General features: G+C 39.0%; 1 protein-coding gene across 10 annotated transcripts in view; it reads left to right on the forward strand.

The window, feature by feature from the left end:
- Positions 1-19,078, forward strand: part of FOCAD (focadhesin) — a 269,889-nt gene that overhangs the window by 212,972 nt on the left and 37,839 nt on the right. For all 10 annotated transcript variants that reach the window (XR_011431488.1, XR_011431487.1, XM_023627427.2 and 7 more), the window contains 7 exons: positions 2,128-2,244; positions 4,700-4,938; positions 8,130-8,219; positions 14,215-14,362; positions 16,255-16,374; positions 17,826-17,948; positions 18,399-18,476. Coding sequence is in view for 8 of the 10 variants with exons in the window: in XM_023627427.2 (XP_023483195.1) it covers positions 2,128-2,244; positions 4,700-4,938; positions 8,130-8,219; positions 14,215-14,362; positions 16,255-16,374; positions 17,826-17,948; positions 18,399-18,476 (915 nt within the window). In the remaining 2 variants the exon portion in view is untranslated. The remainder of the gene's footprint in view (positions 1-2,127; positions 2,245-4,699; positions 4,939-8,129; positions 8,220-14,214; positions 14,363-16,254; positions 16,375-17,825; positions 17,949-18,398; positions 18,477-19,078) is intronic.

A 19,078-nucleotide genomic window follows, 5' to 3' on the forward strand; every position in this document is an offset into this window, starting at 1 on the left:
ATGTATGTAAAGCGCAATGGCTGGTAGATGCTGATGCTAAGCACTCAGGAATAGTAACCGTTATCATCAGCATCAGCATCTACGTTAACACTTCTTGTTGCAAAAATTGGACTTTATTCGATGTTATTTAGCCCATCTCTGTCCCCACAGAGTGTCTTATGGGCTGTCTGTTCACTTTTTTCATGGTGGGGTTTTTTGCTTGCTTGCAAAGAAACTGACTTATTTAAATAAAAAAGGAACTAGAAGAATAGGGAATTTGGAAGCCCATGGAATTGAAGGAAAAGCTTAAAAACTGGGTTGAGGGGAAGAAGAAGAACGAAGGCAACTTGAGGAGTCCAGGCACAGGTACTGGTGAGCCATCTCGGCAGACCACTCCCACTGGGATGGATCAGCTGTGGTCATTTACTGTCTTTGCATCGCTCACTTAAGATTCGGAGTCCCACGGGTCCCATGCCCACACCTTGAGCAGGGTAGGATGGGTAGCTTGATTAAGCATTTCACCAAGCTTCAAATCATGGAGGAGGGAATTCTCCAAAGGGTGCTATTACCAGTAAACAAGAGAATAGATGCCGTGGGGCAAAAGCTACAAGTATGTGTTACACGTGGGGAAGGGAAAGAGGCCAAGGGGTTATTGCGTAAAGGATAAAAAGGTAGTTAGTTACTGTATGAAAATTTAAATTTAAACCCTGAATCTTATTGTAATGATGAAAAAGATGAAAAATTTTAGAGAGGAAATGTTTCATACCCTTGAAAGAACCCTGGAATACTTCAGCAGAGGCAACATGCTAAGCAGATCTACAACCTAAAATGTTAATGCACCCTTCTGGGATGCCTTCATTTTGGTGTTATTTATGTCACACTACCAGTTGTACAGGTAATTTGTCCCAGTAATAAGCGGTGGTCTAGCTCAGAGTTTGAGTTCCAGGCTTTCTTATTCTTTATTCCCCTGCCCTTTTCTTCTGCACTGTGACACATAGTACACAAAACATTGAGAAGCCCACAACCCAGAGGTGGGGCTTTGCTTTTATTCTTGATGACCTTGCCCTTGGTTGTTACTCAGTAGAAACTCAAGACCTCATTATTTGATTAAAGTTGAAGTTTTCAAGCTTCATTCTAAGTCTGCATATGACCTACAATTACAGATCTTAAGAAGAAGGCCTTCTTTGATTCAAGGAATTAATTCCAAGGAGATACTCAACACTGCATTGACCTTTATAGTCTGTGCCACCTGAGTGTTAACGTGCGCATTAATGAATGCTTTTGACATCCATGGTCACAAATGATTTTTAAAACCAAGTTCTCTTTTTAATGAGTTGGGTTTTGTTTTGTTTTTTTGCATTCTCTTTCCTCTTCTTTTCCCAAATGAAGATCATTTATATTTTCATACCTAATTAACTAGGCAAATGTGATGATTCTTGAATGATAAATATATGGTGAGAGTAAGCAGAAATGCTAGAGATGGTGAGCAAAATTTTGTAGGCTGCTATATCGCCTCCTTTGTGAAATGGCAAGTCATAGAAATGACAAATTTTGAGTTGCTTTCTCTGCACATCTCTCCCTTCGCCCTTCACATTATCCTCGCTGAACACAGGAGAACTCTGAAGCGTTCTCAGATACGTTCTGTTTTGCAGCCCTCATCCTCTCCCCTCTGCTGAGTCTTGTGTAAAAGGTAAATCTTATTCCTACACAGGTGAAGATGTATATTTGTCATATACCTATCCATCTCATGCAATCTGGCAGATGAAGTTTCCTCTTTTTTTCTTTGGTGAGAAAGATTAGCCCTGAGCTAGCATCCACTGCCAATCCTCCTCTTTTTGCTGAGGAAGATTGGCCCTGAGCTAACATCTGTGCCCATCTTCCTCTATTTTATATGTGGGCTGCTGCCACAGGATGGCTTGATAAGCAATGTGTATGTCTACACCGGGGATCCGAATCTGTGAACCCTGAGCCGCTGAAGTGGAGGGCGCAAACTTAACCGCTGCGCCACTGCACAAGCCCGTGAAGTTTACTTTTTGAAATAGCACTTCACTCTTTGATATGGAAGGGGGTTGTACCTTGGGTCTAGAAGTAATATTTAGATTTATTTCCTTTGTTCCATTATTCTTGCATGTTTTTCTTCATCTGCAGGTTCAACCTAATTTCCTTCCAATGAAAGAGTGGGTTTTCATGGTCTTTGATACCCTCCTGGTCATTGTGGATAGCCATTACCAACCCAGAGGACGACTTTTCTCCTGGTTTTATTATGTAAGTCTGAGAAATAAAGAATTTCAGAAAATCCAAGGGTTGACTCTTCTCGTGTCAATTGTTTACTTGAAATCCATGATAGAGTATGATGATGCTCAGGCTTAGCTGTACGTTAGAATCACCTGGGAACCTTTAAAAACATATATTACAAAAAAAAATACTGATGTGTAGGCCTCACCTCTGATTTAATTGCTCAGAGATGGGCCCCGGGTATCAGCATTTTGGAAGCTTTCTAGGTTATTGCAACATGTAGTCAGAGTCAAGAGCCACAGTCGTAGTAAAATAAATATTGGCTGCAGATGGGGGATCCCGAGCTTCTAGTCAATGTTTTTTCATTTCAGGGTATGTGATGATGGGCAGTTCACTTAATCTCTCTGGTCCTTTGTTTTCTTGTTTATGAAATGAAGGGATTGAACACTATTATCTGTAATGGTTGTAGCCCTGGCCTCACCCTGTATTAGTTTATGACTGTTGACCTGACACTTACTTAACCCACCATCTTATTTTCTTTACCTGTAAAACGAAGGTAAAAATTAATGCTTTGCCAACTTTATGAAAGATTGTGAGGATCAAATTATATAATTTATGAAAAAATGTTTTGAAAACTGTGAGATACTCTATACATACAAAGTAATGTTGTTGTTGATCATAAAAAGACACCTGTTACTTAGTCATTCTCTTTCTGCATGTTTATATCCTAAGATTTGAAGCAAACTAGAAACACACTTCTTTTGTGTAGATTTCATTTTCCCTTTACTGGTTGTAGTGCATGCTTTATTTCTGTATGAGTGTGGAATAATATTTTGGTTCTACTTTATTCACTATCCATTGCTTAGGGAATTACAGTGATCATGGGACAATCAGCTGAGTGGCAGAGGATTATAGTTGCTTTGAATAAAAATATAGTGCTGGTCCTGAACTGTTGCTAAGATTATGAATTTAGCCAGAAACTCCATTGCCTTAGATCTTCTCTGTACAACATTTTCTGTGCCTCTGTCCTCCTGCCCTTGGGAGGACCTGGTATGTATTCATCTGGGGCTTAGGGTCTGGAACTAGATTTTTAACTTACTTGAGGACAAAAAATGACTTACTAGGTAATGTAAAATAAAATTGGAAGGTAGATTTTGCTCAAAGAAGTACTTTCTTTATGATGATTTGTTTTCTGTCAAAAGTCTTCTTATTTCTTTAATGATGGATGAAAAGCTTGGTTAGCTTTTATGGAGGGCTTTGCAATAGGTATCTGGTTCAGATATTCAGCGGGACAGGCTATTGTATTAGATTTCTAATAACACTGCTTAGTTCTTGCAAGCCAATAAAAATAATCTCCTTACTAGCCAGCTGAGGGTTGCCCCTTACCTTTGTGGTTTTTGCATTATTATACTTTTTCAAAGCCCTGTTTCGAAAGTCACTTCTTTTATTTCCAGTGTTCTAGCAGCCAGGTCATTCTGAGTAGTACATTGTCATTACAATGGTGCTATATTAACTTAAAGAATACCTTAACACATGTTTCATTTTTATCCTTAAAGTACTAAAGCTTAGAGAGCAAATGAGTATAGAATTAAAAACACTTTTTAATGTGCTTTGACTGCAAGGGACAACACGGCCTTTATGGTGTGTCTTACCATTTGAGTGAGGAATGATAGACAGGCTTGCTTCCCCACCCCAGACATAGTTATAAATGTATTTAATGTCTGGTAGAGCTCTCTAACACGGGATTCTTGTAGAAGCTGTTCATATTCAGCTGCCCTGTCATTTTATTAGGGCTGTTATTCATTTCTTTTCCCATACTTACATATAGGAAGGAGCATATACAGCTCTCTGTTTCATTTTGAATAGTTGGTTATTGCTTTGTAACCAGACGCTTTTAGGATTTCAACTTCCTTTTTAATTAAAAGGAATTAACCCCCTGTAGGAAATAATCCATCTACTGGGAAGCGTTCCCACCAAAAATTCTGGCAGATCTGCCAGTAGATCCCTGTGCTAGACTTACACTTATTCCTCCATGCTAAACTTAACCTCCCCCCGCCTTTCTCCTCTCCCTCAAAACTCCAGGCTTTCTGGACGTTTATAATTTGGGTTGGTGGTTTCTCTAAACTTGGATAGCTGCCCTTTGGGTTTTTCATTATGTATCCATATGGGCTTTCAAAACCCTGAAATTGTCTCAGGCTTTAGTATGAGGGAATTCATACACTTTAAAAGGGGACACTTACAGTTTGCTTTTTAAAATTTAAGGGGCATTATTAGTTAGCTGAGTGTTTATTAGTAGATTGTTTCAGTAAGAGTGAAAATGTAACCTATAGACAAACACAGACAGGTTTTTTAAAAATTACCTTCTGGTTGGCAGGGGGGGATCTAAGGGGCCTTGTGTTGTCCTACAGCTTGTGTGATAGGTGTGCTTCCTTCATGTGTTAAACAAAAGCCCAACCCCCTGTTTTCTCTCTTTGGCACGTCCTAGAAATCCTATTCTGGTGAAAACACAGCTAGTGCCATTGCCCGCTCTGCTGCCGCCACGGCTTTGTCTCTCCTTGTGCCAGTTTTCATTATCTCTTGCAAAGAGAAGGTTGAGGAAATCCTGAACATGCTGACTGCCAGGTTACCTGGGAAACCAAGTGCTGATGAGTCTCAAGCCGTGCAAATCCACATGGGCCTTGCTTTGGGGATGTTTCTCTCTCGCTTGTGTGAGGAGAAACTCAGGTACAGTTTATTAAAATATTCCTGCTTTTCCTTTTTGTGATTTAGGCGAAGGATTTGACACACATATACACACGTGCATAAACATTATATCTGAGCAGTGTGAGGTTGCTAAACTTTCTGAGATGGGCAAGTTGATTTTTTATTCTCCTTTATGTGTGCATTTGTCTTTCTAATACCATCACATAGATATTAATGTATTTTAAGGATTGCTCTTTTTAAAGTGATTGATTACTTGAAAATCATGTCATGCTTAGGTGGAAGCTGTGGATACATCTGTGTGATAGATATGAGGAAAAGTCTAATCTTCTGGAGCTATAAATAAAGTCGTTTTCTTTTTTCTGGTTTATAAGGGTGAAAATAATTGCTGATCCTCTACTGATATCACTGTGAAACGGGAGGAAGGGATTGGGGTACCCTTGTGCCTGAGGGTACTGGGAATCACTGAGTCAGCTAAGAACTGCGTGTACCCAGTTTTAAATATTGCCTTTATCCTGTGCCCTGGCTACATTTTTATAATCCTTAAAGAGTCTTAATCTGTGCATATTATACTGTGTGCTTTATTCAGTCTGATTGCTCATTTTTGGATTGCTAGCTTTACCCGTGAATGGAGTTAAGAGAATATCAAAGACCCAGGTGGAAAATTCCACTGAATGGGAAAGTTTTCTCATGCTAAAGAATCTACTTTAGTTTTGCTGTTCATTATATTTATTCTTTATTTTCTAACAAATCTTAGAATTTTACATATCCAGATTGATTGCAGTGTGGTACTACATGAATATTTGAGTATCATGAATATTTAGGTGTCACTGACTTGGAAGTTAGCCCCACTTTCCTGCGTTGGAAATAGGGGAGTAGGGAGGGGCATCCTGTTGTGATGTTAGATGTCCTTACGCTTCCCTGGTCGGCAGAAATTAACTGTCTGTCCAAAGGCGAGAAATGGTGTTGCTGCAGAGAAACTGGATGACATCATGCTATATTTAGATTTCAGTTTGAAACCAGAGGTTAAGTTTGCATTTGTAATTTATATAGTTTTGTGCAAACACTAATATGTGAAACCTTTATGAGAACTGTTGTTGATCTAGGGGAATACTATATTTCAGATGATCATTTTCAGCTCTTGGAAACATCTGTCCGATGACTAGGAAGATTGGCTTAGTCTTAGTCTGCAGTGTTTCCAGAGTATTCATTTTGCTCTCTTCACCAGCTTTAGTACGTATAGGCCTGGTTCTGGTCCTGAACAAAAAGCTGCCCTTTGCATGTGAGTTGACTGTTACATATCTTGTGTGTGTGACAGAACACAAAGTATTTTTAAAGACTTAAAACTTGAAAGTGATTTTTTTCCCTTTGCTACTGTTGCTACAAATGGCAGTCTCTTCACCATCTGTGTTCATGCTCTTTCTTCAGTATCTTTTCAAGCAACATGTTTTACAACTAAAAATGAGCCATGGCAGTTTAATTCCAGGCAACTCATTTCATCCTGTCCTGGCTCTGGCTCCCGTCTTCATTCGTTTAGCGTGAGATGTTGCTGGTTTTAGGGCTTGACAAGCTTGCGTTTGTGGTTAATTTCACCATGCTACCTGGAGAAACCTATGGTGATTCACCTAAAGCGTTCATTCCTAATTCCTAAATTGCCTTCCACCCCTGTCTATCTTACTTGACTTTGCCCCTGCTGGAAACCCTGGGGAAGGACACCAGAAGCTCTTCTCGAGGCTGAGTGCCCTCAGAATAACTGCAAATTTTGCCTTTGCCCTAATGATCCTACATTTGATTGCATCCTCCTTCCTTAGGCCAGTGTCTTAGTACTGTAGCCACTGGTATGGTTGTTCATGGTTTCCACCTTCCTGATTTCTTGAAGCAGAAGAATCTGTAATATTTGCCGTTTGGTACTAATAAATATTTTACTAGATAATGACAATGTCACCAGATAATGACATTTTTGGAGAAAGTTTCCCTTTTTCTAAAATTAAGGTAATTGTTTTGAGGGCTGTTGACTGAATAGTCAATGATATCAAATAAGTGGCCCAAAACAACCCGCTAAGGGAACAGGATTAGGACAATATGTTGGTCTTGATAATGAAAAATCACCTTACAGAAGAGAATTATGACAGTGAATCCATTTTTTGCTAAGGCTTATGAAAAAGTCATCTGAATTTAAATTCCAGTCTAGAATTTATTCAGAAAAGCACATTATTCCAAAGCTTGCCTCTGTCATAACTCCCCGAGGATACTAGTAGGATCTTTTAGCATTTGTTTAGTATATTTAAGTGTATTTTACTCCAGAAAACAGCTATAATAGAACTTATTTAGTTAAAGCTATTAAAACTGTGTGTATGTGTGTGTGTTCTCATTGCAAAATGTAATCCTCCACCTCAGGCAAAACCGCTATAGTCTTGGTTTGAGAAGACATTATCGAAAGTGCTCTCTGGCTGGTTGGCACTCCTGGGGCTGCATTCCACTCGGCATGGTCTGAGGCAGCAGCCCGAGAGCTGACACATAGGAACCCCTTGATAATATGGTGTTGGTGATGAAGCCCACAACTCTGCCTGAAAAAGCAGCCATAGAGCTACCTTTTAAGTTTTACTTTTACAGGTCGTAGTTCTCACCAAGACAATTACAAAAACCACATCAATTACAGTATAAAGGCAGAAAAATATAGGGCTCGGTTTTTTTTCACCCCCACCCCTTTTTTTTTTTTTAAAAAAAAAGGAAAGTAAAAGAATGGAACTTATAACTTCCACAATTGAGACATGAAATCACAAGTAACAGTCTTTGCAAGAAAAGGATTTGGAACAATTATTGATATTATCAGCCTCATGAGTTACTAAATATTCTGAAGAAAATCACTTTAGCATTCTTAAAAATGTTTTTTTGGGATTCTGACTTCGGTTTTTATTTTTCAGTGGTTTAAAATATGAATGGGCTGAGAAAATGCAGAAGTAGAAGTTTTAGAGTTATTGGTTTGCAAGTAACTATAATGTTCAGAAACCCAATTATTGATAAATTCTCTGACTCAGTTTCTCTGTCTACAAAATGAGTATATGTGATTGTCAATATTATTAATTGTTTCTTTTATTGTTTTTTAAAGAAATGCATTTTCAGTAAACTATTGAGAGCAAAATATTATATCGTAAGTATTTTAGACAGTTGAATGATTTTAAATAATTCATTTTTCCCTCATGGTCTTTACCCAGTGACGTATCTGGCCAGCAGATGAATCTTCTTCTGATGAAGTCCTTGGATGCCCTGGAAAATTGCTGCTTTGACTCTAGTCTTGAATACAAGTATGTCGATTCCGTTTCCCCCCAAAAGATACTTAAAGATTGGTTATTACTCTGTCATAAATCTTGCATTCTGAGGTGAAGTATTTGTAGGACCTGATCTTGAATCCCTTTGCAAAGAGTCTTCAGTAATAATCAAAAGTCTGTAATTAAAGCTGACTTGTTCTGAAAACCAAGTTGCAGCAATAGACAATTTGCTTCAATATAAAGCCAAAGTGATATTTTGTGGCTGTCATTAAGTTACTAATACCTTAGTTCTGTCTTATATGTGTCATACGAGGCATATATCTGGGGATATATGTATTCATGTATCATGTATACATTGTATCACATCTTACACATGAATATCATGTATTCATTGTATTCATGGCTTAATCTTTTTAAAGATCTGTTGAAACCGTTCTTTGAATTTGATTGGGTTAAGGGAAGCTTTGACCACCATTTAGATTTCCCTGTGAAACCCAAAGGCTGAGGGGTCAAAATGGAAACAAACATAGGTTACACCAGGGGTTCCCGCCCTCCTCAATATTAGTAGATCCTTCTCCCACCTACAGACCTCATGTTTTTTAAAGATTTTGTCTATTAAACAAAATATCTTCAAGTTTAATTTATTTTCTCATTCCAGTCATGAAAATGAACAAAAACCAAAAGGAATGATCAGAAAAGAATACCTCAAAGAACAGTGTTAAACATTCTCGTTCAGTGAGACGTTGAATGTTTCAGTTAGTCTGTGTGACTTGCGTGGGAGAATATACGGTTTTATTAGGCTTTCTGAAGTATTAACACCTTTGAGGACCTACGTTCTACCTTGTTGGACTTCCACATTATTACTAGGAAACTCAACAGATGATAAGCACTAACCTCCAATTTATTAACTCATTTACTTTTTGCTATAATGGGCAGTGTTCAAATATGAGTTGAAATCAGTGCTGATGTTTCTGGCCTTTAGGAATTTGTAATCTAAAGTTACATTTGTACTGTCGAGCCTGCTAAGTTCAGACTGACAGAAGAGTCAGTGGCGGAAATAGCTGCATGGATCAGTATCTCATCATGAGTAATTAAGCCAGATTTTCACTTAGTAGGTGGTAGCCACAGGATCTTCTTTTAGAGGCAGGCCAAGATTGGGCGAGAACATTGATGCCCACCCAGTTTATCTCGAAACACTTTAGAGATGAAATAACATGTTGAGTGTGGTTTTGAATATGGGAAAAGAAAGAGTTAAGTGGCCTGATTGAGGTCTCTCAAATATAGAAAGTGATTAATGGAAGGGATGCGGCCATTTAAGTGTTATTGGGTCTGACGACCAGTTGAGATGTTTGAGCCTCATCCATGTGTTGGTGGTGTTGCCTTTTACAACCAAAGAGGAAGATATGTTTGTTTCTCTCTCTCTCCTTTCCTCCTCTTGCCTTCCCCACATAGGAGTTCATCATAGCTGTAGCTCAGAGTATTATGAAGTTGGGAAAAATTTTGCGATTATGATGCTGCAAACTTTCAGCCAGTTGGAACAATCAGGAATCACTTTCATGTATCATCTCCATTAGTTTGCAGGAAGGTTGTTTGAATGTAAGGAGGACCATTGGAATAAATGAATTAACCACAATATGGATATTTATGCATTTAAAAACTTGATCTGTCTAAGCATATTTAACTTTAAAAGTAACTTTTTTTTATTAATAAGTTTCTTATTTCTTCATTCTTTCTTGATTCTTACCTTCCTAATGAGCAAATGTGGGAAAGGGAAGGGTGGGCCTAGAGAGGGGACTAATCCTGCAATCAAGTGGAATAGGTCATCAGAAATTTCCTGTCCGTTTAGTAAAATCTTGCTTGTCTTTAAGAACCCAATTAAAAGCTCAGGTCCTTCAAGCAATGCCCCCTCTATCCTCTCCAAACTCTGTTATTCCTATAGCTAATGAAGTTTGGTGTTTTGTCATTCCTAATGCTGTGTGGTGTCAGTGCTTATGGAGCTCTCTCTCTGGTTGCACCTTCAACTAATACTGAGTAGCTGCATTTTGTGCTAGATGTTTTCACATCCATTGATCATGTAATTAAGACCAGATTACAACCTAAATGTTAATACTAAAGCAGGAATCATCATCACTTTGGTTTATAGATGAAGAAAGTGAGTCTCAAATAGGAGACTGGATCAAGGTCACACAATAAGCAGTGCTAGGAGAGAACCCTAGGTTGTCTGACGTCAAAGTGTTCTTCTTCCTTTTACATAGTACAGTGTGGAGAACACATTTCCATAGAAAGAAAGCAATTGACACTTGACAGTATGCTATTTATTATTTATTTTTTTCTGATGTGCAGGTATTTCTCACCATTACAAAAAAAAAGAGAGCGATTGTAACTAGGCCCAGACCTGAGTGCCTGGCGCATGGCATAAAGATTTTATTCCCCTGTCTAATGAGATTGCAGGAGTCTAGGGCAGACCTTCCTCAAGAGAAATAGTGGAAGCGTTACCGGGAGGTAGTTAATAGATCTGGGAACGTGCTACCTCCAGTGATAGAATTCACCCAGAGCAAATTCACCACGCTTCCTTGATTTAATAGATGTGCCCCTGCTGAGAGAACCGAGCACCTGGGCCGGTCCCCATGTGTGGTTCTATCACTTACACTTTGCTGCCATCTAGTGGTGTCTATTTGCCATTGCGCTCCTCACAGCCCTGACTGGTCATGCGAGCTATCAATGACCTGAGCGTTGGTTAATTACTATCGAGCTTTTACAAATACGATAACATTTGTATAGTGTTTTGTAAAGGGCAAAGCGCTATACAAATGTTAACTGTTATTAGAACTAATTATTAGATGGCCTAGTACTTAATCTGCAGGATAGCCTACAATAAACTAGGGAATTGAAGATTCATCTCTGGTTAATTTTAGAAAAATATATCATTATATCTCAGTTGATATAGCAACACATATATCAGAATTGCATAGCTTTGGAGTCTCAGATTTCCTTTTGCCAGTGATGTTTTAATATACTCGCATATGAAATTCAAATAACTAATGACATAATAGGGCATATAATTTTAAAACTCAATTTCTCTTTTTCATTTGTTACTATTCTTATAGAAGATTTATGATAGCCATTCCAAAATCTTAATTTTATAGCTAATAATTTTCTTATTTCATTTGTCTGAGATACCAACACTTAACTCCTTTTTGTTTTCAACGGACAGAAAGATTTGAAAGCTATCTCTGCCCAAGCACTTCTTGGGTTAGAGCTGGCAGACATACCAAAGGGAAGCTAGATTGAGGTAAATGTGTAGAAATGAGGAACTAAGCACCTCGGGAAATCTTTAAGACTCAGGAGGAAAATAAACAGCTTAAAATGTAGAAGACTTGGAAATCAAAAGGAAACATCAGGAATAAAGCTTTAGGACTACTTTTTTGGTGCATGGTGGAAAAATGAGACAAAATAGAAGGAAACAGTTTAGAAGGTCAATAGACGTATACACTCTAACATGTTCATATTGGCATAGTGTATACATAGTTAATCTATATATTCATGCATTACAACAGTCAACTAACTACCATTGTAGCAATGAGGAGAACTGTTAGGGAATGGTAACGTTACCCGAGAATAATTATGCTGTGATAATATTTAGGTAAATGTGAACTAGAAACTGGTATGTCTTTTTCTAAGCCTTTGTGCCCATATGCCTTGGGATGGAAAAGGAGGAGCTTCGGTCCAGGGGATAGACATTTCTGTATGTCCAGAATAGCCTGAAAAGCAAGACTTAGATACCTGCCTGTTTATTGAGAAAGATGGACCCCAGCACGTATTTTACTGAGCTTTGAGAGGGATCCTAGGGATCCTTTTTCCTCATGAACCCAACACCCCTCTTTCTGGCAAGACATAGAAATTGAGTTTTCTTGATTGAATCTTGGATGATATATTCAGTGAATTTTGCCACCCATAAATTTTGCCTCCAACTAAACATGACAATCAAGTCTTGTTGTTTTGTTTTGTTTTTTCCTGTAGAACTTCTCTCCACTTTAGACTCTCTTGAAACATTGCATTTGATCAGTTCTTCAGCATTCAGTAAATACTGGTTGAATGCCTGTCCTTGTCAAGCAGTGTGCTAGGTGCCACAGATACTGTGGTGAGGAAAAACCAGCAATGGTAGCCACCCTCAGCGAGCTTGCAGGCTGGTGAAGGAGGTGGGCCCTAGTTGTCTGAAGTAGATTGGTACAGGGTGTTGTCGGAGGGTACGAAAGAGCTTTCCTGCTGGGCCAGGGAAGGTGTCCTTGAGGCAGTAACATTGGACATCTTAAGCTTACGTAGCAGTTAAATAGTCAAAGAGGGAGCAAAAGTCAAATTTTTCAAAGCATTAATCACGTTTTGTCTAACTATATCTTTGGTCTAATTCTGTCACGTTTTTATATGCATCAATAGAGAAAGATAGCCAAAAAAACTTCCCTGTAGACTCTAAATGAAAATGAAGACTTTAAATCCGTGCTCATCAAGAGCAGCCTTTCCTCTTTCAGAAATGTGATTTGTTTCAAAAGCATGCAGTTCTCCGACGTTAGATGCTGATTTAACTGGTTGGAAATGCATTATGCTAGTTGAGCTTGTTGTTAAGTTCATGTAAGCTTTAGCAGCAGTTCTGCCTGACTAATGATGGATTGTTACTCCAGTAGCTTCTTTACAAAGGATTTTCTAATGCCAGATTGTTATACAATAGAAACTAGAAAAACACTTGAGCTCTGTTGCCTTCTTATAGGCTTTCCATCATGGCATCATGCAGGGCACCAAGAGGGGTTTGGGGTTTGGCAGATGGAACAGGAGGCTGGGAATCACAAACCCTCGTCTTCTGGCCATGCTCTGCTGGAAACTCTCTGCGTGACCTTGAGCAAATCCTGCAGCCTCTCTGTCCGTTTGGGTGTCTCTTCTCAGATGCAGATGCTCCATTTGCGCAGGGGTATTGGGGGAAGTAATTAACATGTTCATGAAACTATGTGAAGGTTCTTGACACCAACCAAGGAGATAAATGCTATATATAAGAGCAAAATGATGTAATGCACGGACATTGACATAGGTTATTGAGAGATGCCCTGGAATGTCTTTTTAAGTGGCAGCTATCATGATGAGAGACAAGCCAAAGCAGAGTGAAGATGATTTCTGACAAAGTCAGCATTTCTTCACTTTAAAAAACAATAATGACAAAAACTCTTTTTAAAGTAAAAACTTAGCCCAAAGCTGCGTTATCTTATCATACTAAGTAGAAGTTTTCTAGGAGAACAATTCTTTTCTTTAAATGGATATGTATTCTTTCAGGAGAATTGGGGCACAAAGCCCAAGATTCCAATTGAATTGTCACATGGGGTAACTTTTGACAAGCCTGTCATTTGTCCATTTTCTCTTCTGACCCAGTGGTAGACCGAGGGATCAGAGGGGAGAAGAGGATTAATGTCATTGTGCACAGACAAATACACAGTTTCTTTGAGAAAGAAATTCCACTTGTTGAAGTTGACTAGGAAACATGAAGCACTTAGCAGGACCTCATAGTCATGACTTGCATTTATCCCCCTGTATTAGTCAGATGTCTTCAGCTCATATCCTGAAATTTAGTCTTTTCTCTCCTTATGCAGTTAATCATAGTGCACTCAGCATGGCGGCCAGTGGAGAGAGGACCTCAGCATCTCTCTAGATGCAGAGATAGAACTGATAATTGGCTTTGCTTTTTACCCCTCTTCCTCTCCTCACCATAGAGTTTAACTCAAACTATTTCATGTTTTTGTTTGTTTTTCTTTAGTGGGTACACAGCACTAGCATGGACGATGGACACCTGTTTTGATATAAAGTTCTCCTTTTAAGGGGGGAGGTGGGTGTACTGGTGGCAGTTCATGGGGCACAGTTAGGCACCAGGGAGCAGACTTAGAATCCGGCCGTCTTACCTCAGGTTGTGAGTGCTGCAAACTCCCATGATAAGTGACAAGCAATGATGTGGATTTCCTGTGATTTTAACACCTCATCTATTTTGACATTCAAGCACGGGCTGTATATTGGGAGTTGGACTTGTTCTGTCCTTCATGAGCCACAGCGGCCAAATGGAGTCACGAGTTCACGTGGCAGCATCGCTTCGGAAGCTCTCTACGTACCTAGATGACAGTGGGAGCCAGAGCAGAACGTTTCAGGAGGTAGGAGACAGGTTACAGTTTTCTGCCCTTTGCTGTCTTTTATATTCCCATTGCTGCTGATTTTCTATTTCTTATATTTTGGTAACCCTGAAATTAAATTCTTCCTCAATCTCAGCTAGGATTAAGAGAAAATCTGAGTGGCAAACAACCTGTATTAGATCATAAGGTTTTCAAATTGTGCAGCTGTTTAAATCAACTAAGACTTCAATGTGGCATCTAAGATAAGAGCCTTCAGTGAATACAAAAACCTAAGTCAGCGTCACTAGACGGCACTTTCTAAGAAGAGCTGCAATTTCTGGAGGAAAGTTAAATGGAGATTTTTAGAATTATGCTTGAACCAAATGTAACTTTAAGAGATGGCCAGGAATAAGCTTAAGAAACTGCGGATCCAAAAGGCATTTGATTCTTTTAATGTCAGCTAGCATGAAAAATTATTGAGGAAATTCCCTTTACCACACTTAATGAAAAGATTTTTCTGTTAGGGTGCAAAAATCTGCAGAATTGCAGTTCATGTGACATGGTCTCTGTGTGTTGGCCGTGGTTAGAGGGCACGTCTGAGGCATGTGTCTGTGGTGCCCAGGTGAAGCTGAACCACCTCTGCTCTCCTTTGGGAGGAGCCAGGACGACCTCTTGGCCTGGCCAGATTCTCCCTCTCATTAGAGCAGATTCTATTTTATCTCGGCCTGCCCACGAGCTATTGATGAGTACATAATGGCTGCTGTGTTTCCCTGCTCAGCCCCTCTGCTTTCAGCAATAGGGCTTGTTGAATTGGTGAATTTCTTTGGGGCACAGAGGGTTGAAGTTTTGTTCTATGGTGTGCACCACATTTCCATTTTGAAAGCAATGCAAAGCGTGATTTAAAAGTGCATATTTCTTTAAGCCAAATAAAATTTTGCAACCAAGGAGCAATTTGATTAATAAATGAAAGCAAAGTTTTTATAACTGATGCATCTGTCTGTCTTGAAGTTTTGATTTATAAGGCCTTAAGTAAGCAGTTTTGTTTTTTTCTCCCCTATGATATTTTAGTGTCCAATTTCTGCCTGAGAAACTACTTTCTTTTTTTATGCAGTGTGAGCTAGCGTTAGGAGTTGACCATTTTCATTTTGTCTTAACAGCGTCTTTGTAAGGGAGAATTCCATCATGAAAATGTGAAGTAGTGCAGGCAGGGGATGATTAACCTTGATTTGCAAAAATTGAGGCTCAAATAGATGCAGGGACTTGCCCAAAGTTACTTAGCCAGTAAATGGTCAATTTGGAACATAGCCTGAGTATTCTGTCTCTTCCCAACATTCTTTTTTTATTTATAATTTGTTCATTTATTTATTCATTTACTTATTAAATTACCACAGCAGTGCTATGAAGTAAGTAGTGTTAGCTCTATTTTACACAATTTCTCTGGCTCTCAAGCCCACGTTCCTGGTCCGTTACGCTCCAGTACTTCCAGCAGACAATCTTAACATACCCGCGTTTCACTTCTTTCAATTTCCGCTCCTGTTTGGCTTTGGATCTCAGAGTACGTGGCAATTAGTAGCATCTACTGGTGATGAAAATCTGCTTCCGCTGTTGATAGATGCTGTGTTCTGACATGAGGTGATGAGGGAACTTTTTGATTTAGACTCTAAAGACCTGAGTTTGAATCTCGCCTCTCTTTCTAGTTATGTAATTGAGCCTCAAAGTCTTTATCTGTAAAATAGGAATAATGACACCCATCCCATAACAGTGTCATGAAATATAACGTGTTAGGCAGTAAAACAATGCCTCGTCTGTAGCAGATGTATTTGAATCTACTTCTTATCCTGGGGAGAAGTTTGACGGAATATTTGTGTCAGCTAAGCTGTGTTCTTTTATTTTCCCTCATGAAGAAACGTTTTTCTGCCGTCTTTTCTTCTCAGGTCCTTGCCTATACCCTTAGCTGTGTGTGTGCATCAGCATTCAGTGCTGGAATTATTGAGGCCGCAGAGGCTGAAGATGTCATGAACAAGCTTCGACAGTTAGTGGAGAACAGCCAGCAGGTTGGAATGTGTGCCTGATTATTTCTTTCTGTGGGTCTCTTGCTGCTGCTAAGGCCTCATTTTGACTTACTCTGGATTAGATTTATGGAATATTTTTCACGCCCAGAAGTAAGGAACTTCTAATGCTTGTCCTCGCTCATAGCTGTGGCCAACAGTCACAGATATCTTTTTCTCGTTTGATACCCTATCTTCTTTTGATACCCCCATTTCTTTTTCTTTGAGAGAGTACAAAAGGCTTTTCTCTCTCTCCAACTATTGCTCTGTATTTGTAACATCTTAAAATATGTGGTTAGGGAATGTAAGAGTTACGGAGGGCTAGAGATAATTTGTAAAGATATGAATACATAGAGGACCCTGATAAGGTCAAACCTCAGCAAATTCAAGGCAGAGAATCTCTGCTCGTGACTGAATATGTACAGGACAATTTACATGCCTGTAAATTGAATTAAATACCCTTAAAATACTCCCTCTGAAATATTATTCAGCCTTAAAGAGGAAGGAAATTCTGACGTATGCTACGACAGGATGAATCTCGAGGACATTATGCTAAGTGAAATAGTCAAATCACAGAAAGACAGATACTGTGTGATTCTACTTAGAAGAGGAGCTGGAGTAGCCAAAGCATAGACAGAAAGTGGAATGGTGGTTGCCAGAGGCGGGATTGGGGGGGTGGGGTTGGGGAGTTATTGTTTAATGGGTATATAGTGTCACAGTTTTGCAAGATGTTCTGGAGATGGATGGTGGTGATTGTTGCAGAACAATATGAACGTGCTTAACGCCACTGAACCATACACTTAAAAATGGTTAAGATGGTGAATTTTATGTTATGTGTAATTTACCACAATAAAAAAATTGAAAAAAAAAGTTCCCTCTGATGATACATACTATAAAATTTCCTCATTTGAGGTTTTGTTTTTACGTTTCTCCGAAGTCTTAATATTGGCCGTAGTGGGTTATTGCAGGAGTCACTGGCTCGAAGCTTATATTGTAATGTATTGTTACTATTTTGTGCTTATATGCCTGCTCACTCATGTTCAGAATAGGTTTTGCAGCACCAAAATGTACGACTTTGCATATGCTGTGCTCGTTGTGGGACATTTTCTCTTCTTCTTTGGGAGTTGGCCAGGCTCCTGTGATCTACCTTGGTGTTTTCACCCCGACCCCTTCAGAGAATTTGGATCTTCTGAGCCAACTCTCTTAATAGTCCAGTGTTATTTTCCTAAAATAAACCGCTCCCTGCAGCTGAATTCCTTGCAATTAGACTGCAATTTATTTTGCATACGAAAGTCTTGATTTAAAAAGTCTGCAAATCTCTGGTTTTCATATGGCAAAAGAACGTGTCAGTAGGAAAGGGAGCCTCTAGAAGTGCCTGTGTGCTATATATAGACATTCCTGATCTGTGCCATTCTGCTTCTTTTTTCTTACCCCTTGTTTTCATTTTTTTATAACAGACTTCAGGTTTCGCCCTGGCGTTGGGAAACATAGTTCATGGTTTGTCTGTGTGCGGACATGGAAAAGCTGAAGACTTGGGCAACAAACTGCTCCCCGCCTGGATGAGAATTGTTCTAGCAGAGGTAGAGGTCACCTCCTGCATGATTATATTTTTATGAAGGAAAAAGAGCTGCTTTGTTGGACCATTTATAGGTGCTGCTAAGATATATAGCTTAACGATAAAAGAATAGGCAATTTCTGACAAAAGAGACGTGTACTTTTAATCCCTTATAAATGATACATCCTGTCAACCTTTATAGAGTTTTAAAAACTGTCTATTTTGTCAGTGTTTTAATTTTAAAATAACATTGTGCTTTGTAAATAAAAAACAGGAAGGCACTTATGATCTAACAACTTTAACCTGTCACTTTATTCAAGTCTGCTGCCAGTTTTGATTCAGTGATACAGGTTATGTTGACCCTATAAATTTGGTGCCATTTTGACCATTTATTTCTCTATGATATAGTGAGTTTTAAAGAATTCAAACCCAAGGGCTGTTTCTTTCTTGATGGGTTCTGATGCTTTGTTTTCAGGGCACTCCCACAATGCTTTGTTTGGCAGCTCTTCATGGCATGGTGGCCTTGGTTGGCTCTGAAGGGGATGTAATGCAGGTAAAAACAAAAAAAAAGGGAAGAAATCTAAATGCGTCCATAGCCACCGCAAGAGGAGTATACCCAAAGTCTCAGTATGCTAAGGATGGAAGAGTATATGTTCATGGTAATGGCTGTGCGGGGCTTTTCAGCGCCTTTGTGTATAGAAAATTGCTCTTGGTTGAGAATTTCTGTATAGAGATTTGTTCCTTGTTTTATTTGGTTTGTAGGAATTAAACCTCGTCAACCTATATACTTTCCACAAAATTCCCTGCTTGAGAAAAGTGATTGAATCATAAGAAATTTCAAAAATCATTCATAAGGAACTCCATTTTGTGTCTGCAATGTTTAAGCTTTTATCTATGCAATTATTCTTTCACTTTAAAATGTTTTCAACAGCAGATATACATGTGTGTAAGTTTACAAGTAATTCTGAGGAGTTCCTTTGTCCCTGTGGTAAAGGTTTATTAAGTGACTGCTACGTGCCACACTGAGCTGGTACTGGGAAGTCAATGAGGAGTAAAGCGTGGGTCCTGTCTCAAGGAGCTCACGGCTTTTGTTTTTGAAATATAAGGATGTATGATAAATTATTCCATAGTTTAGAAGATGATAGCTCATACACT

The sequence above is a fragment of the Equus caballus genome, chromosome 23 (assembly GCF_041296265.1).
Source record: "Equus caballus isolate H_3958 breed thoroughbred chromosome 23, TB-T2T, whole genome shotgun sequence".
In the NCBI taxonomy this organism is placed as follows: domain Eukaryota; kingdom Metazoa; phylum Chordata; class Mammalia; order Perissodactyla; family Equidae; genus Equus; species Equus caballus.